Source organism: Rhinolophus sinicus, linkage group LG06, assembly GCF_036562045.2.
Source record: "Rhinolophus sinicus isolate RSC01 linkage group LG06, ASM3656204v1, whole genome shotgun sequence".
NCBI lineage: Eukaryota > Metazoa > Chordata > Mammalia > Chiroptera > Rhinolophidae > Rhinolophus > Rhinolophus sinicus.
In genome coordinates this window covers 61,324,396-61,351,256 of record NC_133756.1, presented here as the reverse complement: position 1 = coordinate 61,351,256, position 26,861 = coordinate 61,324,396, and the positions used below count along the sequence as shown (strand labels likewise).

Here is a 26,861-nt window from a genome sequence, read left to right as displayed (position 1 = left end):
CACCCTTTGAATCTTACCTTGGGAAACAAAAATCTTTGCTTTTGGAAGCAAGATTGAATTAGTTAATCCGTGGTTGAGACAGAATTACATAACTTTTAAAGTACTGTACATATTTGAGGTAGTCTGCTTCCCTACGGCAGGATATTTTTTCTTTTTCTCTGGTATGTTGCCTTATTCCAGTTGTTCAAAATTAGCCATAATAGAGACTATTAAGAAAAAAACCATTTGTACAATTCACTATCTTATTTCTGTTAGAGTCAGTCAAATGAACCATCCCCTAGATTTCTGTGATTCCTAGTCTGACACATTTCTCCTTTTTAAAAATTTATTTTGCAAGGACTTAGGTTTTCAGTTAAACCATACATTAAAATTAATTTGGTAGAATTGAATTATTCTTTTTATTCTTCTCTATCTGTCTAAAAGAAATGATGGCTTCTTTTTTTCAAAATATCTTCTCTGCTGGAGGAGTTTCAGAGATGAGGAAAGTTTTCAGGAGCTGTATCTGAGAGAGATTTTCCTTTTGATTGAATGGAGGACCTGTCTTTAATTACATTATGTTACTGACAAAACAGAAAAAGTTGACTTGGATTTATAGGAAGTGTGTTTACATTTGCACATATTTTCTTAGTGGTATTAAACTGTGAGGTGTTTTCACTGATCGTTTATTTCAGTGAAATAAACGAAATAAGTGTTAGTTGTTAGGGCCAGGGTTTCTTGTTGTTGTTTTTTTGTTTTTTTTGGGGAAACCCACAGATTATGGTACAGGGAGGTTGATGATATCCAGAATCTAGGGGACTGTCCTTCAGGGTCAGCCTTCCTGTCACGCTGAAAGGAAATTAGAAACGATGGTTCTGTTTTAATCCGAAGTCAGAGATGGAGGGTGGGGAGGGCAGAAGCACAAGCTGCAGCCTTTCTAGTTGGAGAAAATGAGGAATTCAGGTCTGAGGAAGAAGAATATTCAGAGGACTCCTATTATTCTCCCCTTTCTCTCACCAGGAGGTGAGGGAGACTCCACGGACACTACCCATGGTTAGGAAAGAGATTCCTCTGAATAACCTGAGAGATGGGTAACTTGAGGAACCTCCTTGAGCAATTTGAAGGAGTGCCTGTAGGACTCAGAGAGGAAATGGCTGGCCTTGCCCTGAACAGGACTTACATTTCCAGCTACTGCAGCCCAGGGAAACATAGCACTTTGAGTCAGAGGGCTGTCCATCCTTTAGCAGCAACTCATGCCATTGCATCACAAATTTGGAGGCGATAACATAGCCTGGGTATGGGACCAACCTGCTTAGGCCAAGACCATGAGGTCCTACTTATTAGAGTGACATAGGATTTTTCTTTTTTTAAATGATAGTCATATCTTAGGGAACTTAGGGCCTGTTTGCAATGTTAAAGGAATTTTGCTACATATTTGCAACATTTCATAGGACAGAACTTCCTCTTTAACCTAGTTTTTGATAGTGCTTTTTAATTTATGGAATACTGTTTAGTAAAAGCTTTCAATGTGCATTTCATGTGCTAGTTCATCAAGTCTTATTATGGGATTCAAGAGGGAACAGTTTGAGGATTTGACTGGCAGATTCTAATATTCCTTCTTAGAATCTGGATTGTTTTAACATCTATTTTGTCTTCTGTTCACACGGCCCTCTTTTCAGTCATTTCTCTAGTAATAAAATAAATACATTAACCAAATACTGACCTTATTTAACTGCATCATTCTACATTTATAGTACGGCATTTGATATGACTATTCTATCATATTTAGTTTCCCTGATTGTCTGTCTTTTAGGTGACTGTCCTGGAAGCCAAAGACAGAATTGGAGGCCGAGTGTGGGATGATAAATCTTTTAAAGGCGTCACAGTGGGAAGAGGAGCCCAGATTGTCAATGGCTGTATTAACAACCCAATAGCACTCATGTGTGAACAAGTGGGTTTCTTTAAGAGCTGTACTATAGCTAAAGAAAAAATTGCCTCAGTTTGTTCCTGTGTAATATTAATGTGCTGCTAGATAACATGTAACAACCCCACAATGATTTCTTGCCGCCTCATCTTCTCTGAAAAGTAAAGGCGATTATAATTATTTTCTGCAAAGGTAGAACTAGAGTTCTTAAAATACTTTTTTTCTTTTTCTAAGATCTTTAATTATATTTGTGTGTTATTCTCAGGCCATTCAATTACTTCATAGTTTTAGGGCTGCCAGATTAAGCAAATGAAAATACAGAATTCCCAATTCAATTTGATTTTCAGATGAACAACAAGTAATTGTTTTGGTCTGAGTATGTCCCAGATATTACAATGGGATATAAATATGTATGCAATGTTTGGGACATACTTATACTAAAAATATTATTTGTTGTTTCCCTGAGAGTCAGATTTAACTGGGCATCCTCATCCTGTCTTTTATTGGGCAACCCTACATAGTTTCTTTGAAGACCTGGTAGGCCCAGGGTTTTTTTCTGAAATATTTATTGACAGTAAATTCAACTTCAGTTTCTGTGAGTGTTTGTGTGCTCATTTACATGAGAGTCCACAGAGGAGCCAGAAAGTCAGAGCAAGGAGAGGCAGTGCACAGCTATGCATTTGCAGCGTTCCTAAAAGGGGCCGAAAAGCTGTCCAGTGCATGGCATAGAAACTGTTTGCCATCACCCTCCCAGCCTCATAAAATAAGGTCTTATAGATTTTGTGCTATTTTTTCCCTGTCTTCCTTTGCTGCCATTTTCTGTTAAGCATACCTAGCTTTGTTTTCGAGAGGCACTAGACCGTTTTCTCCAGGAGAGCTCTGTCTGATTTCAGCTGAGAACCTGTACGTATTTTTTCCAGGGCAAATTTTCACCTTCTTATTCTTATTATTTTGAAGCTTGGCATCAGCATGCATAAATTTGGAGAAAGATGTGACTTAATTCAGGAAGGTGGAAGAATTACTGACCCCACTATTGACAAGCGCATGGATTTTCATTTTAATGCTCTCTTGGATGTTGTCTCTGAGTGGAGGAAGGATAAGACTCAGCTCCAAGATGTCCCTTTAGGAGGTATGGGGAGAATGGTGTCTGATTGTTCCATCTGAGTCTCATTCTAATCTAAGCTTGGTCGGCAGTAGCATCAGTCATCTGTGAGGTTGATGTGCAATAAGAATAGTCCTTTCCGAGCACTCCTTCTGGACTGATGGGTTCTCCGGACTGTTCCACAGAGGGGAGCACAGTGTCCTCGGAACATTAGATGCTGGTGTGTGCACACACACATCTTAACTTTACTCAGTAGCTGGTGTCTAAAAACGTCATTGAAATGTCTAATTTTCAATTTCCCAGAGGAGCTTACTTTTAAGGAAAGTGTGGTAAGCCCTATGTGAATTAATAGTCACTACATAATGTCTTTTCTAGATAAGTTTCTGTATGCCAGGATTTCTTTTCTTTTCCTTTTTATTGCGGGGGGTGGTAGGGGAAGATTCTTTCAGTATATTGTGTTTAAGAAGGCAAGGATGTGTATTATAATTTAAGAATTTTAATTTAAAATCTTTAGCCTTTGGACAATATTAACCACAACCCTTTGGAAAACTCGACTCTCATGACTCATTTCCATGAGGGTGCCAGCTGAAATTTTACTATATTGCTTCTTAATTTGATACTTACTTAACCTACAATTTTGTGACCTGAATGTATTCACTTGTAGTTCATGGAAGCTTGTTGGGAGTTTCCTGAAGTGTGAACATTTGAACTCAATTTGCAGGATCCTAATTTTCTTTAACTATAGGTTTCTTTGTAAGGGCTCTCAGTTCCTCATCCTAGTATACACTCCATCTCTGTTTGGGGTCACCTTCTCATTAGCAGGGTCTGTCTCTTCTTTTTATCCCCTGTCTCCACTCCCACAGCCACCTCGAGATTGACCTACACTCTAATTGCCATTAGTGAGTGTCGGCTGACAAACCACAACAGAACATTTCAGAAATTTACTGGGGTGTCAGGGATCATGTAATCATGTGTGGCAGTGTCCAGACCAAGTGGTGAGTTGTTGAATTTTCTGGAATCAAGGACCGTTATTAGGCTGAGTTGCAGGGTCTTCTCAGAAAATGGTTAGTGTTTTTTGCACATGTGTGATAGTTGCTGGATGGTGTTTTTTTAATACTTCTTTCAAGGTCAACAAATTAAAAAGTTAATAATATTGCTTTGTCTTGGCCTGACTTTAAAAAAAGTTATTAAGGGGGAATCGGCAACACTTACTGTGTAAGTAGTTTCATTATATTAATACTTTTTGGAAAAGCTTTAATAATAGCTCACACATCTCTATATGAGGTTACAGTTATATCCTGCCAGGCAATATCTCAGTTGTATGAGTTCTCACCTTATTAGTACTTAGCTGTAAAAAATAAATAAATACTAAGAAGCTAGAGTTAATTTCATAAAGATCTATACCAAAGCCTTAAATATTATTTACATAAAAATCACATTAAGGCTTTTCTCAATCTGTTTGTTCTTAATGTTATACACTGTTCTAGCAATCCTGGTTCTTCCCAAACTGCTGCAAAACCTAAAGGAAACTAGAACCTGCAGGAGGCAGGAATGGGACTGCTTCAAGAAGGGTCTGCAAGTGGCAGAAAAGGCCCAGTGGTTTGGGGCCAAAAGCCTGGCACAAATCTAGAGGAGCTGTGACATCCCCGTATTACAATCTAGTGGACCAATGGAAATTTCTAAGGAGAAGCTTGAGTTGTCAAAAAAAAACCAAAAACCGTTAACCGATCTTCATTTCTGTTTCTAGTCGAGCACTGTGTAGTACTTTATTGAAACTTGGAGTCTGCAATATATGTGTTGGATGGTCGTCATCACTGGGAGGGTTATAAAGAAATAAGCTGTGCTAAGATTCTTACAAGTTGTCAGGCATGAGCCTCCCCCAAACCCCCCAAAAAGGAGTCTAAGACAGTAATTGGAATGGAATCACAGCACCGAGTGTATGTAGTTGAAGGTTCCAGTTGAATGGAATAGATAAGTGCTGGGGTTGATGACAAAGCGCTATTCCTGAGGTTTGTAGAGTTGGGGTGCCGCTGGATTGTCCAGGATGGATGGGAGCAAGATGGGGTGGGCATTCTGCTTAGGGGAGTGGCAGTGACAGGCCTCGCAGGCCTGGTATTTACTGCAGCAGCGCCTGTGAGTGAGTGGGCAGGTAGTGTCGCCATCTTTGGAAGGGCTGAAAACGAGCCAGCATGGTCTGACTGTGGGTTTGGGATTTATTACACAGGCAACGGGGAAAACAGTAATTAAAGGTACTGAGGCCGAGAGCCAGCGTGATGAGAGTCCATAATGGGACATTCTTGTTTGGGAGAATATAACCAATAGTCTATCATAGGTCTCTCAGTTGAGGTGAGATGTCATAAGAACTTGACTTTTAAGTGATGGCAGTGGCACCAGAAGGGAACAGGAGTCCTCTCTCTGTGTGTATGTCTCTATATGTGCACGGGGTACTTTTTCTATATGTTGAGCAAAAGAACAGTTTCTCAACTAAGCAGCAATGAAACATTGAAGATATAGAACCTACATAGCTTCGTTTCCAGTGAAGATAGGCTTTTACTTCCTGAGAAAAACCAACCTTATCAGGATATCGTTTCCCCCTGAGTTTGCTTGGGAAAGGACTTCAGAAGTTTGGAGTTTTGCGGGTGGGAGGAGGTTGAAAGCAAAAGATGAGGAATTCGAGAGTAATGTTAAAGCTGTGTTTTCCACTTTGCCCCATTCCCGTTGCAGAAAAGATAGAGGAGATCTACAAAGCTTTCGTTCAGGAGTCTGGGATCCACTTCAGTGAACTGGAGGAGCAGGTGCTTCAGTTCCACCTCAGTAACCTGGAATATGCCTGCGGCAGCGACCTCCACCAGGTGGGCCTGCGCTTTGTGAGGCGCGCTTCAACAGATGTTTGCTTTTGTGCATGTGTGTGTATTGTATATATCTGCATATTGAACTAGTGCTGGTTTCGATAAACAGGAAATAATGGTTCTGCTGCTGAAAAGTTTGAAAACCACAATTTGGGCATATTAACCCCGACACTGGTTTGGGGGGAAAAAATTTTTTAGAACAAGAGAAACCTTTTTTCTAATAATGCCTGTGACAGAGCTCAGTGTGTAAACCGAATACAGGGCCGTTGGGCCGAATCTGGGAGGGGCCCAGCATCGTGGGCCCTTTACTTCCTCCTCCCCAGCCCTGTCAGGGAGGCCCTGGTGACATTTCTGTGGAACCATACCATGGTCTGAAAACACTGCTCTCAAGAGACCAAGAGTGAGTAGCCTTACAGTTATGCTCTGTTTATGTTGTTAAAATACATTTCAACTTGCCTGACTGATTTAACCAGCTGTGATCTTGATATTCAAATATTCTGTATTTTGAATAGAGGCTCCATAGATGACCCCTGACTTAATTGTCCTCTTTGGCACCTCTCCATTTTCATTTGATTCTTCATTGCAATTGGAAGGAACAGCACTGTTTTCCAAAATCGTGCTGCATTTCAACCTCTATAGAGTTTCCATGAAGACAGATAGTTGGCATATTTATACGATATGGAGTTAATTAAATGCAGTTTTGGTCTCATAGAATTCTTCCTTTCTGGGGTTGTTGACATATAACCCCTTCATTTTTATCAAGGAGTGGTACCCATGCCCAAATCCTATCCACCTTTTCTTCTAAAAGAAGCTTTCCTGTGCGTTGTGGAGAGATTCCCTTCCTGGGTGGGTCTGTTCAGCCCCTCCTTCCGTCATGCTGCCGTAAGCTCGGCAGCCCTGCCCTCCTGCCTCAGGTGCTTTGCCCACCTTGCACTCCTTTCTTGTCCTGCAGGTTCAGTATTAAGGATTTATACCACCTCTTCTGCACCCAACCTCTCCTGTTCTTTCTCAGGTGTCTGCTCGCTCCTGGGACCACAATGAATTTTTTGCCCAGTTTGCTGGAGACCACACTCTGCTCACTCCTGGCTACTCTGTCATTATTGAAAAACTGGCCGAAGGACTAGACATTCGACTCAGATCTCCAGTGAGTATTGACAGCGGAGGGAGGCTCTGGTTCGGCCTTAATTTGGGAGGATGTGAAGTTTGGGGCATGTGGATTATACAGGAGACAGGTGCTTGCTGTGATCTTCAGCCAGTGCCTCCAAGCATTAATTTTGTTTTTTTATTTTATTGGGGAATATTGGGGAACAGTGTTTATCCAGGGCCCATCAGCTCCAGGTCATTGTCCTTCAGTCTAGTTGTGGAGGGTGCAGCTCAGCTCCATGTCCTTTCGCCATTTTCAATCTTTAGTTGCAGGGGGCGCAGCCCAGCATCCCATGCGGGAATTGAACGGCAACCATGTTGTTGAGAGCTCACGCTCTAACCGACTGAGCCATCTGGCTGCCCCAAAGTATTAACATTTTTATGAAACAGTTGTAGCCTATAATCAGCAGCAGCATCTATGTCAGTTACGTAGCTGCTGCTGTTTAGAAACAAGAGTGGTGCACATGCATTTTCACTAATTTGTAAAAAGTGTTTGAGTTGCTCCCTGACCCAAAGCAGTTATTTTCACTTTTAAATTTTCCCTTGAAATCTTGGTCCCTGTTTTTTTGTGTGGTGTTTTTTTTAACATTTTTTGTATTAGTTTCAGGTGCACAAAGCAATGTAATAGTTAGACATTTATCATTTATATCCCTCACACAGTGACAACCCCTCTCCCCCCATCCACTACCCCTCTGACATCGCACACGGCCGTTACATTTCCACTGTCTCTATTCCTAATGCTGTACTCTGCTTCTTGTAACTACATATATATATATATATATATATATATATATATATATATATATATATACACATACATACACACATAAAATTATAGTTGACATTCATTATTGTTCAGCTTCAGCTTCAGGTGTACAGTGCAGTGATCAGGCATCTACATCTTCCCTGAGGTGGTCTCCCTAAATGTCCATTGGATACCCTGCAAAATCTTTACATTATTGATTATATTCCCCAAATTGACTTTCATATCCCCGTGGCCGTCTTGTGGTTACCGACTGTGCTTTCTAATCCCATCATCTGGTCCCTGTCTGTTTGTATTGTACATTGTTATAATTACAGAGACAATTATTTATATCTTACTTTACACTGTGTTGTAAAGATTTTACGTGTTCTGACATAGTGTTTATAAATTTTCATGGCTGAGTGATAGTTCCCTGAAATAAGCTGTCACTGCTGTTCTGACCTCTGAATGCCAGGAAATGATTCTCTATAGGTCCTTGGAGATGTAAGCTCACATAACAGGAGAATTGGAAAGGATCCTGGATCATATGGTTCCATCCCTCATTGTGTTTTTCATAATTGTTTTTCTTGGGCAGGTACAGAGTATTGATTATTCTGGTGATGAAGTGCAAGTTACTATGACAGATGGGACAGGCTGTACAGCACAAAAGGTAAGTGCTAGGATTTCACTGGGTGCTTGTGGGGACAGAGCCCCAGAAAGTAGTTTACAGGCTCTCGGCCTCACGTGGAGGAGTGCTGGCTCGGGTAGTAGATGGCTGTCAGCTGTGGCTGATTGGCCGTTAGCTGTAGCCAGTTAGCCAATTAGCCGCTAATATAACTGCTGCGGCTACGGAGGCGAGTGAAAGAGAGTCGTCGGTGGGTTGCAGACAAAACGGACAGCAGGTCGCACGTCCAGTGAACCCAGCCTCCAGTGAGACCGTAGTGGTATGACTCCCCTACCTATGGCTCCGTGGGTGTTCCTTTTTGGCCTCACCATATCCTGTGGGGAGCGGGAACAGAGACCCTGCAGGCCTCCCCACACGACAAATGGCGCAGCGAGCAGGGTCTCCCGCATGACAGTGCTGCAGGAACCTGCGAGGAAGGGAAGAGAGTCTGTTCCACCAAGAAGTTTGCCTTATGTAAACGTAATTGTGTATGGATGTGCAAACCCAGTTCAATGAATCTAATACTGTACAGATTCATGGAAGATGGAATTCAGAATAGTAGTTATAAAAAAATGTTTTTTTAACTTTTCTTTAAGTGTGTTTTTCCAGGACCCATCAGCTCCAAGCCAAGGAGTTGTTTCAATCTAGTTGTGGAGGGTGCAACTCACAGTGGCCTATGTGGGGATCGAACCGTCAACCTTGTTGTTAAGAGCACAGCGCTCTAACCAACTGAACTAACCAGCCTCCCCCTAGAAAAATGTTTCTTAAAGTGGGTTCGGTGGTACATTAGTCCTGAGAATTAAGCAAAAAAAGAATTTTTTTGGTCAAATAAGTTTGAAAAGTATTGTATAGTACAGTCTACTTTTAGGGTTAAATATGGGCATATTAAAGGCTCTGAGGAAGGTGAGAGGTTTTGGGAACGTACAGAGGGATAGTGGATGGGGGGAGGGGGGTTCACACAGTGTGAGGGATATAAATGATAAATGTCTAAGTTTTGCTTTGTCTTGTGCACCTGAAACTAATTAATAAAAAAAAAAAAAATAAATAAATAAAAATAAAAAAAAATAATAATAAAAATCAAAACTGTACAAAGCAAAAAAAAAAAAAAAAAAAAGGCTCTGAGAAGTCCTGCATTTAAAAAAAACCTGTTTTACTTTGTTTAATTCAGTGCTTTCCAGATTGGTGGTGGGGAGAGGAGAAGTTATTGTTCTACCATGGAACCATTTTTCAAATCAAGAAAGCTCTTGTGTTTTCATTTTGAAATTGGCAGAAGTACTTTTATATTATTTGAACATTTTGTGAATAGCTTTAGTAGGTGGACAGTGAAAGGTGCTGTAATGTAATATGTGAAATCACACTGAGATATCTAGAGTGTTGGAGAACAAACGTGCTTACTTGGGGTGAAGGGAGATTAATAAACCCCATAAGTTTATTTAAATTTAGTTATGTCTGAAGTGATAACTAAAAAGTATAATTGACGAACTATTACTAGTTCCTAGGCTGGCTATGTTTTATACATTTCGATTATCTAAAAGTTATGCACAGTCCTTGATATTCATACAGGAATAAAGGATTGAATGTCAAATGGGAAAGACATTTGTATGAGTCCAGGAGCTGGGTTCTCATGCTATTCCTGCCATTAACTCACTGTGTAATTAGTAGCAGTACTATAGACTTGGAGCTAGTAGTGTTTCCCAGTCCTGGCTGCACATTAGAATCACCTGGAAGGTACTTAAAAGTTACAAAACCTCACCCGCAGGGATTCTCACTGAATTGGTCTCACCATGTATGGAACGCTTCCCAAGTGATTCCAGCACACAGCCAGAGTGGAAAACACTGAGTAACAGTGTCGTTATCTGCGAACCCCAAGATGAGAATCAGGCTAATAACTAAAATTCTTCCTAATGGTAAATTTTTTTTTTTAAATCCCTCTTTAAAATTGCAAGTTGGCCAGTGGCTCAACCTCAGGTATTTTGCGACAACACACTAGTTAGCTTCACCCTGCTGAGTTACCCTCTGCTGACCCTGACCAGGCCTGTTTGCTCTTCTTTCTACTCTGGCTCTCCAGGGATATTAGGACACAGCTTTAGGCTGTGTTTCAAAGCCTGCTCTGAATGTTTGAAGCAAATATTTTTATTTTTATGACTGTCAGCACACATCACACAGTTTGACCTGGAAGTTTCCCCAGCTTATAAGTGAAAGATTTTCAGCCCAACAGGATATATCGGTAAACATTTGACAAACTGTAACTCAATCTAGACTGTTTCCACTGAGATCTAGCTTTAGTTCTTTACCGGGGTGTTTTTATATCTGGTGCCTATTTGTTTACCTAAGTTCATGTGCTTTTGAGAGCCTTTTTGTTGTTAAGGAAACCTCTAGATCTTACAGAATTGCAGTTTTTATTTATATATCCAAGAGAGAAATTGGTTTTTTGTTTTTTGCTTTAGTTTCATGATAGCTATTATCTATAACCAGATGGAGGGTAGAGAACATGTTTTTTACTTTATAAGATTTTCTGATTTTCTTCTGACAGAAAATAGCGACCAAATCCCAGGAAGAACTCTGAACTTCCTGTGATTCTGGAGTTGGGGTTCCAGCCAAATACACTAAATCTTTGATGAGGGCCATGGTAGATACGGTACTTGGCATTCAGCTCCATTCACTCGATCCTGCTGTGTTATCCTGCACTGTAGATGACGCAAAGTAAACACATACATACACGCACCCCTTTCCAGACTCCCGTGTAGCTGAGATTCTAAATGAGAAATGATTCAGCTACTCAGGCGCACTTTCATGATTTAGAAGGTATGGTACAGCTTTTGCTTCGCTTCTGCTGCCTCTGCTGACAAGCTTAATGGTCTCAAGGTGTTGGGTTCTTCTGCAGCAGGAACAGGGTCGCAGGGTCCACTCATTAACGGTAAGGGAGTCAAGAGGCATAAGGACCCCATTTTGCTGGTACAGGTTGTTCTATAAGGGGCATGATCATGTGGAGCTGGTAGCAGTAGTAATGGCTCCTGATTGTGGCAGTGGTGGCGTCCTGCTGATTGTATGGAGCGACAGTGGGTTTCTTAGAGGCCTGGTTCTGTGATGTGACGTTGAGAGTCAGTCCTGAAGGCTCTGTTAGCGTCTGTTACTTCATCTCTTAATTAAATAATTCTGTGAACCATTTGAGACCCTGAAATAAATTGCTTCCTCCTTAAAAAGAAATTTCATGTGGTTTTACATGATTATAATGTGGGTGAGAGGCTTTACCATTTGTGAAGCATATTGATGTATATTGTAAGAGTTTTCATTTTAAGCATTATCCCAATCTGAGGTTAGGAGGGCGGTTATTACCTTGGCCACACATTAGAAAGTGTCAGTAATACTATACAAATGTAGTTCTCCTGACTCCATATTTAGGTCCATTTCCTTTTAGAGCACTGCGTTTTAGGATTGGGGTCTGTTCACTATTCTTATCTGGGGTTATTGTAAATCATCAAAACCTTTTTGCTCGTTTAGGCCACTTGTGCAGTTCTTAGGAATATAACAGCATGCGATGTTGACAACCCATGACTGACAATAGAGAGGAATTTTTGTTGTTGTTTTGTTTTGTTTTTATTTTAACTCATATCTTTTTGTAATTTTTAAAACTTAGTTTCAGGTGTACAAAACAACATAATGATTAGATATTTACACCCCTCACAAAATGATAACCCCACCAAGTCTACTACCCATCTGACATTGTACAGAGCTATTACAATATCATTAACTATAGTCCCTATTTTGCACTTTACATCCCATGACTATATGTATTTAATTATAGTTGACATTCAGTATTATTTTACATTAGTTTCAGGTGGACAGTGCAGTGGTTAGGGATTTATATAATCTATGAAGTGATCCCCGATAAGCCCAGTACCCATCTGACACCTTACATAATCTTTACAACATTATTGATTGTATTAGCCATACTGTATTTCACATCCCCATGACTATTTTGTAACTACCAGTTTGTAGTTACAAAATAGTAACTACAAATTGTAGTCTAATCCCTTCCCCTTCTCCTCCATCCCCTAACCCCCATCCCATCTAGCAACCATCAGTTGTTCTCTGTATCTATGAGACTATTCTGTTTTGTTTGTTTATTCTGTTGTTTACATTCGACATATAAGTGAGATCATATGGTATTTGTGTTTCTCAGTCTAACTTACTTCACTTAGCATAATATCCTCTAGGTCCATCCATGTCATTGCAAATGGTAAGATTTTATTCTTTTTTATGGCAGAGTAATACTCCATTGTATAAATGTACCACAATGTCTTTATCCAGTTGTCTATTGATGGGCATTTCAGTTGTTTCCATATCTTGGCTATTGTGAATAATGCTGCAGTAAACACAGGGTGCATATATTTTTTCAAATTATTGTTTTGGGTTTCTTTGGATAGATACCCAGGAATGGAATTGCTGGGTCATAAGGTAGTTCTATTTTTAATTTTTTGAGGAACCTCCATATTGTTTTCCATAGTGGCTGCATCAATTTGCAATGCCAAGGAATGTTCTTTAGGTGTTGAAATTTTCCTGGAAATGTACCCCCTGAGTAGTTGTGGTATTAGGTTCAATGCTGTTTGTGTGTTAACCGTTCATTATTTCCCACAGGTGTTAGTCACTGTACCACTGGCCTTACTGCAGAAAGGTGCCATTCAGTTCAATCCACCTCTGTCAGACAAGAAGATGAAGGCTATCAACAGCTTAGGTGCAGGCATCATTGAAAAGGTGACTGGATTACTTAAGCCTCAGAACTAAAGAGATTAATGTCCGATGACAGGAGCGCCTTTGCTTCTGACCTTGAGCAGTATTGGGTAATTTTTGAATCCAAATAAAATTCGGAAGATTTCCTTTTCATTTGAATAATTGTTCATGCAGGATATAAAAGGATGTTATGAAAACACAGGAAGAACTGGCTGAGGTCTTGAATTTTGACTTTAGGAGGATGAATCTTATTCAAAATTTGAACTTGGTTTATAAATAAAGTTCTTTTTTTTTTTTTTTTGCCCTGCTTTCCATGTCCACCCTCCATTAATTGGCCTCAATGAGGAATGTCTTTTACTTCCCCTACCTTTAAAATCCCTTTTAGCAGAATCTGCCAGTGGATACACTGGCGGTAGATACCGGCAGAACTCTGAGGAGTCAGAATGTACCTTATGGATATAAGCTTTCAGACCATGTCTCAGGAATGCTTTGCATTTTCAGATTAGCCTAGAGGTTGTCAGTGGGTCTCACTATTACCTGTGGGAGTACAGGATTGAATGACATAAAAGGCCAGATGCTCACGGAGAGAAGAAAGGAGGGCGGGAGAATGGAAAGGAAATATTGAAGTTTGTTTTTTTGAACATAGTTTTAGTTGAGCTATAGGTTTCTCCTTAGAGATTGCTGTACTTTTGATTTAAGAAGCACCTAACCATCTTTCTTTTGCTCACTTTCTAGATTGCCTTGCAATTTCCCTATAGATTTTGGGACAGTAAAGTTCAAGGGGCTGACTTTTTCGGTCACGTTCCTCCTAGCGCCAGCAAGCGAGGGCTTTTTGCTGTATTCTATGACATGGATCCCCAGGTAAAATCCTTGGTGAAATGTGGTTTGAATTCTCTTATTTCAGTTTAAAATTTGTGGTGGTAATTACTCATGCGTCAAGCTCAAAAACTAATGGACATGATGGACGCTGGATGTATGTTTATATTCTGGGAGGATACTGGACGGGGACATTTTCCTGTAGGATGGGAACCCCAATATCTGGCCCATTTTCTCCAAGTACTAATGTTGCTCCCTGGGAAATGAATTAGTCCCGTGTGGAAACTGTTATTTCAGGCTGATAGGGGAGTTCCTCTTGGGGAGAGTTAGCGGCAGCATAGCCATGAGTGGTACTTGGAAGTACTCTCCCATGGAAGTACTCTCCCAGGGTCCTCCAGGAGAGCTGCTGAAGAGTAGGATGTGATTGGCCCAGGAGAGGGCAGGTCTCTGTTGGTAGATGTGATTGGTGGAGAGCAAAGAAGAGGGGCGGGCATCCCGGGGCTTGAAAGCTGTGGTCATGCTGTCGTCATGCACAAGAATCTGTCGTTTCTTTTTCTCTCTGCCCCAAGAAGTTTATCTTAAAAGGTTGCAAGGACAAATTTTCTTTACCATTTGAGAGAGTTCTATTATTTTATCCACAGACTTCCATTCTCAACCTTGTTCTGCCTCTGAAACAAGTTTCCTCTAAGGGAAAAGCCAAGAGAACCCGCAGTTTGATATTTGCACTGCTTCCTGAGTTTTCTCAGCAGGGAACGATACAATGTATAGATGAAAAATGAGTGTGTGTGAGGAAAATGGACTGGTGATTGAAATGGGGATAGGGGACAGTAGGAAATTTAATTTGGGAGAATGAGGTGATCTATTTGGAACCATGCATTTAGAGACTTCTGTACCCAAAGCACAAAGTATCAACTGCTTTTCCGTTTCATATCTCCAGAAGAAACACAGCGTGTTGATGTCGGTGGTTGCGGGGGAGGCGGTGGCATCCATCAGGAAGCTGGATGACAAGCAGGTGCTGCAGCAGTGCATGGCCACGCTCCGGGAGCTGTTCAAGGAGCAGGTCAGAGCAGCCCTCTGAAAGGAGAAAGACATACCTGCTGTTTCTTATCTTCGTGTGCTCTTCAGAGTGGGTGGAGCCCAAAGCAAGCCATCATTACCGAGAATGAAGGGATGGAGGCAGTGGGCCACATGATGCTTTCTTCCAATATCAACTTTCCACCTAAGTGCCTGGCGTGGTCTGCTAGGGCTGCCACAACAAGTACCACAGCCAGTGTGGTTTACACAGTGGAAGTTTATTTTTTGACGATCCTGGAGGCTGGAAGTCCAAGATAAATTGTCAGCAGGTTTCGTTTCTTCAGGGCCTCTCTCCTTGGCGTACAGATGGCTGCCTTGTGCGTTGTCCTCACGTAGTTGCCTCTCTGTTCTCTGTGTCGTAATCTCCTCTTCTGAGAACACCACTGGATTAAGGCCCACCCCAACCACCACATTAAAGGCCCTTGTTCAGATAGTCAGATTATAAAGTAATGGGGGTTAGAGCTTCAACACATGAGTTTTAGGGGGACACAAATGCAGCCTGTTAACAGTACCCCATACCTCCTCTTATACTATTGTCTTCCCTCCCTTTTTCCTCACATCATGCACACACCCTTTCTTTCCTAAGGATGTAAAAGGCTCGGCATTTTCCAGCTTCTATATTTACCCAAACCCTAACAGGCTTTGGCGACAACTTTCCTTTAAAAGGAACATTGTCCAGAATTTTCTTGTACGCCACATATGCAGCTAATCTCTTTTCTTTCTTTTCTCCAAGGAGCTCAAGGTACTTTTTATTTGCCAATTTACTAAATCTCTCAATTTCTGGAGATTTTTTTGTTTTGCTGCTTTGTTCAAACAAAAGCAGAAGTAGAAAATGTGAAATGACTCAAAAGTTACATGAATTAGAAAAAGAGAGGCACCCAGGGGGTGTTCTTGTTTTACATGATAAGATTATATCCCACAATAGTCCCCAGCTTGGGGTTTTGGTCCAAAAATTCGTTTTTATATTAGTTCTTCTAAACTTAGTAGTTTCTATAAAAATATTTTTCATGGTGGTAGCTTGTGAGAGGCCAGCCTACAAATCATTTGAAATTTAGCAAGTGTGAAACACATCCTTGGATAGGTGTTTTGTGGAGAAACCTGTTGAGAATTCCAACTTAAGGTCCTAGAACGCCACCCTTCCTTCTTACTACTCTGGTCTGGAGACCCCTTTTCCACCATCTCTCCAGCACATGCCAGGTGATAGGAAAGGGGATGCCCGAACTCTTAACCAGTGGTGATGGCCCTTGGTAAGTAAGGGAATGTGTATCTGGCAGAGGATCAAGAGTAGAAGTGAAAGATACACGTGGTGGGAGGGTGCAGAGTTGGGGCCGGAGGTAGAGAACGGTGCACAGATACAGAGTAGAATTGAAAGTGGGGGTGGGAGGAACATACTGAGAATTGCTGTTTCAGAATGCCATAGGGATTAACTCACCTTCTAACGGGAGGGAGGGCTGTATATTCATACTTGAGGTTGCATCATCTCTAAGTCCTTCTTGATCCTGTTCTATGATTTCTTCCCCTTGACAAAGGAAGTCCCAGATCCTACAAAGTATTTTGTCACTCGGTGGAGCACAGACCCCTGGATCCAGATGGCATACAGTTTTGTGAAGACAGGTGGGAGCGGTGAAGCCTATGATATCATTGCTGAAGAAATACAAGGAACCATCTTTTTTGCTGGCGAGGTGTGTACCATGATCGCAAACACAATTACTTTTATTTTGATTACTTTCTTTTAATTAGAGTGCTTTATGTCCAGAGTTTAAGAATAGTGTCAAATACTGTTAAGTCTTAAAGACGACAAACAGTAGATGCCCTCTCAATGTCCTCCTCAAACCCAGCAACATTTTTAACTCGCTCTGCTGTTTTTTCTGGAATTTATTGCATGTTTAAAAATATTTAGTGTCTTTTGATTTAACAAGTTAGACATCATCTACTGACTTCCTATCAGGTTAAAGCTTTAGCCCCTTTAGTCTCTGCGAACCGTGGTTATTTCACAATTAAGTTGGTATCAGTGGTTATGGTATGTGGCTAGGTAATGCTTACTGCTGAGCCAAGGTGTTCATTGGTTCTGTTTTTACACAGCTTTCTGTTTTCTTGACAGTCATAATGGCCCTTTTTCTCATTAGTTTAATTCTTTTCCTACCTCTGCTTAAGCCTTAAGCCTTCCCACACTCAGTCATCTCTAAATTGCTGTTAAATCCCTATGAGCTGCTATGTTAATCCATTTTTTGAACACCCCCACCCCCACCCCAGCATCCTCCTCCCTCTGATGCAGTGCCCTGGTTGACCTCTGGGACTTCTGCAGAGCTGTCTTCCTGGGAGCATCTCCTCCTCACCACTTTCCGGGGTTGGGGCTTTTTATTTTCTAGATCCTTCTCTGCTTTCTTTGTAAATATTTTTTTAATTGTGGTAAACTACATATAACAAAATTTTCCATCTTAACTATTTAAGTGTACAGTTAACTAATATTAAATACATTCACATTGTTGTATAACCATCACCATCATCCATCTCCAGGACGTTTTCAGCCTGCAAAACTGAAACTCTGTACCCATTCAACAACTCCCCATTTCCCCTTCACCCCAGACCCTCCCTGGCAGCCACCACTTTCTCTATGGATTTGTTGTAGGTATATCACCATATAAGTGGAATCATACAATATTTGTTGTTTTGTGACTGCCTTATTTCACTTAGCAGAATATCCTCAATGTTCATCCGTGTTGTTGCATGTGTTGGAATTTCCTTCCTTTTTATTGCTGAATAATGATCCCTTGTGTGTATATACATTTTGCTTATGCATTCACCCATCCACCGACACTTGAGTTGCTTCCATCTTTTGGCTATTTTGAATAATGTTGCTATGACCATGGGTATACAAGTATCTCTTCAAGAACCCTTTTTCAATTCTTTGGGGTATTTACCCAAAGAGGCATTGCTGGATCATATATTCATTCTATTTTTAGGTTTCTGAGGAACCAGTACACTGTTTTCCGTATCAGTTGCACCAGTTTACCTTCCCACCAGCAGTGCACAAAGGCTCTAATTTCTTCACATCCTCAGTAACTCTTTTGTCTTTTGATAGTAGCCATCCTAATGGGTGTTTATTCTTTTAAAAAAAGTGGCCTTTATTCTTACTTCTGTTGAGAAATATTTTGCTGTTTTGATTTGTAATCCTTTCTATGCCTTTTTTTGTTTCCTCAAATCTAGAAACTCATGTTTTTCAATCCTAGATTTTACTTGATTATTTTTCCCCATTTTTTTTTTTCTTATTTCTGATCTTCTATTACATATATTGGAACTCTTATATTATCTAATTTTCTTTTCTTTGCTATTATTCATCTCTGACTTTTTATTCTACTTTTGTGGTGGGAAGATTTATCTTCCGACCTTTTAACTTAAAAATTCGGCTTTTATTTTATGAGCAGTTTCTTGTTCTCAGATTGTTCCTTTTTGGTAGCTGCCTCCTTGCTTTGTAATTGTTCCTTGCATGACTCCTCAGGGTTCCTATTTTGTCTCTTTTAGCCTCTGCCTGTCCAAATAGCCAATCCTTGACTGTCTTCTGATTTGAATCAGGCATTTTTATTTAAAAAAAAATGGGGGGCTGCCTGGTGGCTCAGGTGTTTGGAGCACCGCGCTCCTAACACTGAGGTCACGGGTTTGAATCCCACATGGGCCAGTGAGCTGTGCCCTCTACAGCTAAGATTGTGAACAACAGCTCTCCCTGGAGCTGGGCTGCCAGGGGCTGCTGAGTGCTGCTGTGGGCTACCATGTGCCTCCGTGAGCCGCCAGTGGCCGGCCAGCATGAGTGGCCGGCGGCTGGTGAGTTGCCGGCCGACCAATTGTCAACCGACTGCCTCAGCCCGGGGGAGCACAAGGCTCCTAATACCAGCATGGGCCAGGGAGCTGTGTCCTATACAACTAGAGTGAGAAACCAGGGCTTGAACCAGAGTGGGGAGGAGGGAGGTGGAAGAAGGGGAAAAAATTTTGTTTTTTGAGTGACGCATTTTGAAAAAGCCAGTTGAAGCTCCAGCAAACTAATCAACTAGTGGTTGGATCCCCAAACCAGTATCTATAGCTCTTTTCTTAGAACACAGTTTCTCTCATCTGCTCAGCTCCTGGCATTCTGGGAGCTGGAAGTCTCTTAGTTATGAAGACTTTCTTTACTTAATCCAGATTCTGTTTAGTACCTCACCCCACCCCTACCCTCATCCCCTGGGGTTGCAGTAGGAGTGGGGAACCTGGTGAAGGACAAAACTCTTCAGTCTTTAATCCTGTTTTTGCCTATGCACATCCTCTGCCTCCGTGGTTCCTGAAGCCCCCAGTGGCTGAGATATTTAAAGAATTATCTGGGGTGAAATGGCTTGCTTTTGTTATCACCCCATCCTGCCCTAACCGCAAGATTAGCAGAGTGAATTCTCAGCACTCGTTCATCTGCTTTCATGCTTTGTACGCTATAGTTTGGGATTACACAGGTCTTCTAGCTTTATCTAAAATAGTGTTTCTCTCTTCATGATATTTGAATGGTCACAAGACTGTCACTTAAAAACCAGCTTTCTTTGATTACTCCTTGGCCTGTGAAGAGCCGACATTGTAGGAACAGAGCATAATGGCTGCATGCCAGGCAACAACTGTCAGCTGCTTCCGAGAGATGGCTGTATTAGGCTCATGTGCCCTGGCCTCATGAGGTGCAGAATGTTTTTTGCTTTCCTTTGCAGCTCTGATACAGATGTTACCTCCCCTTCTTATAAAACCCATTTCTTTGCGGTTTCTATCAAGTCACTCTCCGTTCTGCCCCCTCGCTCCCGGTAATTGTATTCCTGCTGACCTCTGGATCCCTCCCCCATTTACTGAAGTCTTTGTCAACCTGGATGTTTTCCCTTCCACCCCAGCCATCAGGGTGACATGGAACCTAAAGTAGTTCAGATGGAACTTCATCTGTTTCTTGTCCATTTTCTATGACCTGCTCACTCCATTTCAGCTACTTTCCTGTCCTTCTGGGTTTGCTTAGTCTGTTCCCCACTACAACCCCCTGGAAAGTGGTTCTCCCAGTGACATTCCTCAGCCTTTGGACTTTTCCCTTCCTGTTGAACTGGCCTTTTTGTTCTACTCATCTAGAAAAACTCCAACCATGGATTAACTGATTCACCTTTTCTGCTTGTTTCACGTACCGCTAATTTAATAGCTAGGTTACTTGTGATGAGGCACTGTCATAGTTCTTAATTCCAGTACCTGGCATGTGTAAGTATCTTAGTGAATACCACACAGTATTCACAGGAGTGCTGAACATACTGTAGAATGCATTTGGCACAGCATGGTGAGTAACCACATAAGGTCAAGTGCTGTGATGGGGGAGTACTGTTAATGAGCACGCAGGAGGCGCACCAGTCTTTATTTTAGGAGGATCAGAGAAAGTATAAGCTTGTATTACCTTTTGATTATCACCTGAATTTCCTTACACATGATCTCAAATTACGCAATTATTTTTTTACAGGCAACAAATAGGCATTTTCCACAAACTGTGACAGGGGCATATTTGAGTGGTGTTCGAGAAGCAAGCAAGATTGCAGCATTTTAAATAGAATTTGTCTGGATCCAGCCTTCTTCTGTACCCCAAGTGGGTAAAGTTTGAAACACGTTAAACCTCACTTTCATGAAACCAAACAAAACCCTCTGGATAGCAAAACCGAAACGTTTCTAAGGTGGTTTGATAATGTAAACCCATGTCAGCACTCTGAAAGCACTGACCCCAAGTCATTTTATAAGCACTTATATATTTAATTGCATTTTTCACAAGTCTGACTAGTGCTAAATCTTCTGGATTTCAGAATAAGGCAGAATATAACCTTAAACTAAAACCTTGGATATGATTCTTCCATGATTAGAGATTCCCTTTAAATTTGACTTATTTGGCTGAGTTTTCCCACACTGAGAAACCAAGTCAATCAAGCAGAATTAAAAAAAACAGATCAAGCCATGTTTTTTTCTTCTATGACAATTGATCACTATCTTTGCCAATGAGCCTTAAGACTTTTATGTAGCTTCAATATTGTGCTTTTACTTAAAATTTAGATAGAACTCTTTCCTTTTGGGGTACAGCACAAACTCTTCAAAGGTAAATGAAGCTTCTAGACTTTTATATTATACATTTCTTCCCATTGGATGTTCAAAAGAAATTTAAATTCAGGTATCTTTTGTGATAAAATATTTTAGATTTGTGCACTCATTGGCAAAACAGCAAAATTTTAAGTTTCTTAAACAGAACAGTTTTGTATCATTGAAAATGGGGTAGATGTGTGGTCTTCATACTTTAGACATAGAATATGGTTATTTTTCTTAGAGCCAAATTTGGGCAGATGGCACACTTTAAATAGCCTTAATTTTGGCAACCACTAGCAAAAATATCTTGTCAGAGTAATTTAATAAAAGCCTCTTCCCATTGCCTCTTTTTAAAATAACTGATTCAATCTATAGGGATATTTTTTACAAATTGTTTTCAGTATTCCATAGGCAGGTCCACTGGAAAACTGCAGAAAAATGATAGCCTGGTAAATATGACGCATTTTACAAGCCATATTGTAAGAGCCTGAGAACACGGCAAATACTTTTTTCACTCATGGCCAAAAAATGTCATTTAAAATACACATTGGTTTCAGGGTCTTCAGGATGCTTATCTTGCCAAGAAATTTCAGTGTACAGGTTAGAAATATGGTTAACTTAAATGCTTTTGTTTTAAAGTTTTTGAACAATATTTTCAGTGATATTGGTCTGCTTACAAAAGGGACTCAAAAATAACTTTAAAGCCACTTTTCAAAATATTAGGTATTTTTAAAATTTAAAGTCAGCTTATAAGTAGAAAGCATCATATGCGAAGAATGACACACCTCCCTCCCCATCAAAGTGTGATACAAATACAAGAGAAATACAGTATGTTTCAAAGTTAAGACAGGAAAATGATATTTACGTATAGGCTATCTGATGAGACTCATTGGTACTGATTGGGAAGTATTCTGCTTTCAAGTGTTACGTATTGAAACGTTTCAAGAATAGCATGTGTTAAGTGATAAATGCAAAATATTTAGTTTAAAATGGTTCACAATAAATTATTACGTTGGTCCTGGGCACTTAAACTTGTGCTACAAACTAAAGAAAAACCTACTTAAAGTATGGTAAATGTGTATTTAAAAGAAAATCCTCACTTCCTGTCTCAAGTGACTACATCTGACATTTTGTTCAAGGAACCACGGTACTTTTCTTTTATTCTTGAGTTACTTTGAATATTTTTTCATTGTTCTGAAGATTTTGTAATTGAGTAGCAGTGAATATACAGTGTTTTAACTGCAGATTGTCAAAAGCTGGTTGTGTACAACTACTTAATAAAAACTAGACTTGTTTTGCAAATACACTGTATTGTAGTGATGAACACTCTTAATACATCTTCATCACAAACTTCACACACACCAACTCAATCCCCTCACCTCCAAACCCTTTAGACCTTTCAGGTCACAGGCATTACCCTATTCCCTTTCAAATAAAGAGTCATAAACAATTGTTGACCTTGATCAACTTACTTTTGTGAGATCACTTCTAGTTTTCCCAGGCGATTTCTTTGTCGTGTACTTAACTCAAACTGAAAGTGGTCAGCTATCACTGAACTCTCCAAATTATATAGGCTATGGGGCTAAATAAATTTAAAAACTGTTCTGAAATCCTCACATAAAGGGAAAATGCTATAGAAACCTGTAAGTTAAGACATCAAACAGAAGCAACAAGAGCACTGATTTATTTTTATTGACAGGGTTTATAAGAACAAATTAAGTATTTAAAATCAAAGGCCAATTCTTAGGTCTCATTTAGTTTATTCCATTCATTTGTAGTCTCTAATGTCTTTATCAAGAAACAAGTCAAAACTGAAAATCCCTGTTAATAATCAACATATTTTTGTTCTATGATGCAAAGATTTTTATTTTAAACACTCAGCTGGTTTATCAAAGGCCTAATTCTCTCATAAGCAGCATGGTTTACTTTAAAATTCTGAGATTATTTAATAAAACTGATTAAGACAGTCAATTTAAAAGAGTCTCATTCAGGGGTGGTCCATATGTTGATCACCTAGAATCCTGACTAGTCAAAACTTAAAACCCAATAGCTCTAATTCCACAATACATTAAATTTCTTTAATGTTAAAAATAAGTCTGTTACCACTTTTGAGAAATACTTTGTCAGAGATACCCACTATTGCCTACACATTATCTTCTGGCATTGCTCCTGGTACTTTGTCATAATTGTAAAGATGGCCAGGTTCCCCATAAATATCAGCATTTTATATGGGCAAAAGCAGTAAATAAAAATCAGTCATTTATTATAAGCCAAATGTACATAATCCTACTCTTCTGCAAAATCCTGAAGTTTTGATGTGTTGCTTTTAGTCTATCCTTAATATAAAATGTATCTATAAGACACTTGCAGAGTTAACACTAAATCTACAAATTGATGACACTTTCAAGGCAAAGCAGAGAACTATCTGTTCCTTCAGTGTTTTCACTGAATTCTGACTTTCACTGCTCCGTGATACCATCTGGCTGAACACTGACACTTCATAGTTTATAACTGTAAAGATACCTACCTATGAGTTTAAAAATTGATCTGCACAAAAGAAATTTAAAAACTTTATATACAACAATTTTTTTTTTTTTTTAAATACAAAAATAACATCTGTCACTTTGTCATGCTGACAATTTGACATATACACATGCAGGAGAAAAGTTCCAATTTAGTCATCCGGACAGCTGAAGCTTGTATATTATTCATATGATGAACACACAATCACTGAGTTTTTACACTGACAGAGATGTGTATTCAAAATATTTTATATACTAAATACTGCAATAGTCTCTGCATGTATAAATGCCAGTCATAATAGTTTCTGTTCTACTTGATTAAAAGTATGCCTTAAGCTAGTAAGTGCACTAAACACTACAACAGTTCAAGAATCTATGATCTTATATAAAGAAATCCAAAATGTACAAAATACAACTATAAAAGCAAGGAACAATTACTGCCATGCAAAATTTTAAACTAAAAACTGCATAGAAATGCAATTTAAAATGGCAAACTCAAATATACGTTAACACTCAAGATAAAAAAGTTAGCAGTATGTTCTATCAACAATGCTTGCAAGGATTTAGAAAAAGAAATACATTCTCTTTGCTGGTATAATGGTATAAATCAGATCTTTAAGTCCATGGAACAAGTCATCTGTCTCTGTCTTCAAGAAATGAGCTGTAATAGAAGAGAAACATTATTTTCCCATACCCAACATACAGTATTAAATACACATAAGTCAAAAGACCTTTTAATTTTAAATTTGAGACCTTGGGAAATCAGTTGGGATCGATATAAATTATAGCTACTATTGATTTTCTCCTGCCTTTGTCTGGGAGACAGAAACATGTGCTCAAGTAGTGGGTATAAGCACCTCTGAGATGCTCAACTACCCATGTAGACTGTGAGCCCACATCTCTTCATCTGAGGTCAGATTTTGCCACTAATGTTCAGGCTTTATTATTAAGCTCTAAAATGGGAATGAAAAGATGTATTTTAAGGAAACTGGAGGATCAAATGTGACATTTAGTCATGTAGTTTGAGAATATGCGGTATCTGATACACACTTGTCTTATATGTCAAAAATGATCAAAATTGGAAAAGGTGGATGGATATATTTACCTCTTTAACAGTCGTTTTTATGAAACCCTTTCTTTCAGTTAAATCATAAGCAGGATAATTTTCATATACCTGTAGTGAAAAGGAAAAACAATGTTAAAAGATTTAAAAATCAAGTAACACTTTTATCTTTGGTTGAAAAAGAAATGCATGTATGTACAAATAGCTGCATGTACGTTCTAACAGTACTCTGGTTCACCAGAAAATTCTATTGCAAATGAGTAGTTTAATAATACTGTATATAAAGCAGAGAATAAACTAGCATGCAAACATTCTGTGTTTAAAACTGGGAATATCAGCTGAATTAACATGGGTGAGGAAAACATCTAAAAAGATCTTAGTTAAATGAACTAAGTTCTTTGTTATCTGTCAGATATTTTTTAGAGCTATCCTCTTTCTTTTTACATCATCCAACACTACTTATGATTCCTCAACTTGAACTCTAATAAACTTCAGCCCCCACTCTTTGCTCAATCCCCTCCCTGAAGTTGAATCACTGCCATCCAGTTGGTCTCAGGAGTCCTCTACTCCTAAAATCTTACTCTGACTTTCCCACTCTTTTGTCAACTTGATACCTGCTGCCTGATTTCACAAACACTTCTAGTCCTGACACCATATGCACCCTGCTGGCGTCCCTTCTGCAGTGTAGTTCAAGATTAGCAAACTTTCTCTGGCAGACCACATTAGTAAATGGTTTCAGCTTTTACAGTGACTGTTTCTGTCACCACTACTGAACTATGTATGCAACTATAACATGAAACCTGCCACAGACAATACGTCAATGAATGGGTATGGCTGTGTTACAATAAAAATTATTTACAAAAACAGGTAGTAAGATGGATCTGGCCCACAGGCTGTAGTTTGCCAACCCCTGCAAATATAGTCAGTCATTTACATTGACTAATTGTTTGCCTCTTGTTCTCTACGAAACTCCAAACCTGAATTGGTCTAACTACCAACTTTTCTATGGTTACGTCCACAGGAAAGATTGCTGTGGGAAAGTGTAACAACTCTGAAAAGACTGGTCCCATTTAAGTTCATGACATTCAATGTCAAAGCCTCCCCAGCAATCCCAAGTATCTCTAATCAGGTCTTTCCATTCCTGTCAATGGCAATTTCATCCCCTTACTCAAGTGTCCCACACTCCCGCTGTCAGCCAAGAAATCATTATGATGAATTCCTTCAACTTTCTGACATACCTTTCCCTCTAGTTTATTTGTATCTGGATTCATCAACATTCCCTTTCCTTTACCTCTGCAGAGAGCCAGCCCTCAATCTTCCAGGATCTTCAGCTTATGCTTCTTTCCCAGCACTGTCCCTTAGCCTAACACATGCTTGCGCTTTCTCTCGACCTTAAAAATTTTTATCAACTTGTATTCACTTCTCCATCTAACTATTATTTCCCTTCTAAAAGCATGCTGCTTCAAAGAGAAGCTTTAATTCATTCACTTTCCTCACTTAATTCTCAATCCAAGAGTAAATAATCCTTGCATTTATTGCCCCTCAAAACGGCTCATATGCGCACAATTATCTCCTAATTGCTGAGTCCAAAAAATCCCTTAAGTCCTCCTCACCTGATACCTCCACATTAATAATCCCTTTTAAAAATTATATAAATGTATTCACAAAACCATTCAAAGGGACAGAACTAGTCTCCCTTCAATTTCCCCTCCACTCTGCGCTCATTCCTCTCCTCTCAGAGGAAACCAGGTATCAATTTGCTGTATTCCTCTAGACCTTAAAAAATGAGTTGATGTATAAGTGCATAAATTATCATCAGCAATAGTTTTTCTGTATTTACATAAATGAGGTAATAGTCTATGTTTTAAATTTTTGACAACACCTGGAAGGTTTTTCCATGTTCTTTTGAACTGCTACATAATATTCCAAAAATATGGATGTACCAGTTTAATGATTTCCCTATTGATGGCCATTTAGGTGCTTTCTGGTTTTTCTTTTTTATTAGTTTCAGGTGTACAAAAACAATATAATAGTTAGACATTTACCCCTCACAAAGTGATAATCCCCCTCCCCCAATTTACTACCCCTCTGACATCGTATATAGCTGTTGAAATTCCATCGACTCTATTCCCTATGCTGTATACTCCACATCCTGTGAC

The 26,861-nt window shown here is 39.6% G+C and overlaps 2 protein-coding genes across 4 annotated transcripts in view; one reads left to right on the top strand and one right to left on the bottom strand.

Annotated features, from left to right (window-relative positions):
- Positions 1-22,421, top strand: part of KDM1B (lysine demethylase 1B) — a 48,295-nt gene extending 25,874 nt beyond the window's left edge. For all 3 annotated transcript variants that reach the window (XM_019734270.2, XM_019734271.2, XM_019734273.2), the window contains 10 exons: positions 1,790-1,927; positions 2,858-3,029; positions 5,727-5,854; positions 6,864-6,995; positions 8,332-8,406; positions 13,039-13,155; positions 13,867-13,992; positions 14,885-15,007; positions 16,551-16,703; positions 20,513-22,421. In XM_019734270.2, coding sequence (XP_019589829.2) covers positions 1,790-1,927; positions 2,858-3,029; positions 5,727-5,854; positions 6,864-6,995; positions 8,332-8,406; positions 13,039-13,155; positions 13,867-13,992; positions 14,885-15,007; positions 16,551-16,703; positions 20,513-20,596 — 1,248 coding nt within the window. In that variant the 3' untranslated portion in view covers positions 20,597-22,421. The remainder of the gene's footprint in view (positions 1-1,789; positions 1,928-2,857; positions 3,030-5,726; positions 5,855-6,863; positions 6,996-8,331; positions 8,407-13,038; positions 13,156-13,866; positions 13,993-14,884; positions 15,008-16,550; positions 16,704-20,512) is intronic.
- Positions 22,422-22,786: 365 nt separating this feature from the next.
- Positions 22,787-26,861, bottom strand: part of DEK (DEK proto-oncogene) — a 28,652-nt gene continuing 24,577 nt past the window's right edge. The window contains exons 10-11 of the mRNA XM_019734274.2: positions 24,745-24,813; positions 22,787-24,300 (exon numbers count right to left, since the gene is read on the bottom strand). Coding sequence (XP_019589833.1) covers positions 24,289-24,300; positions 24,745-24,813 — 81 coding nt within the window. The 3' untranslated portion in view covers positions 22,787-24,288. The remainder of the gene's footprint in view (positions 24,301-24,744; positions 24,814-26,861) is intronic.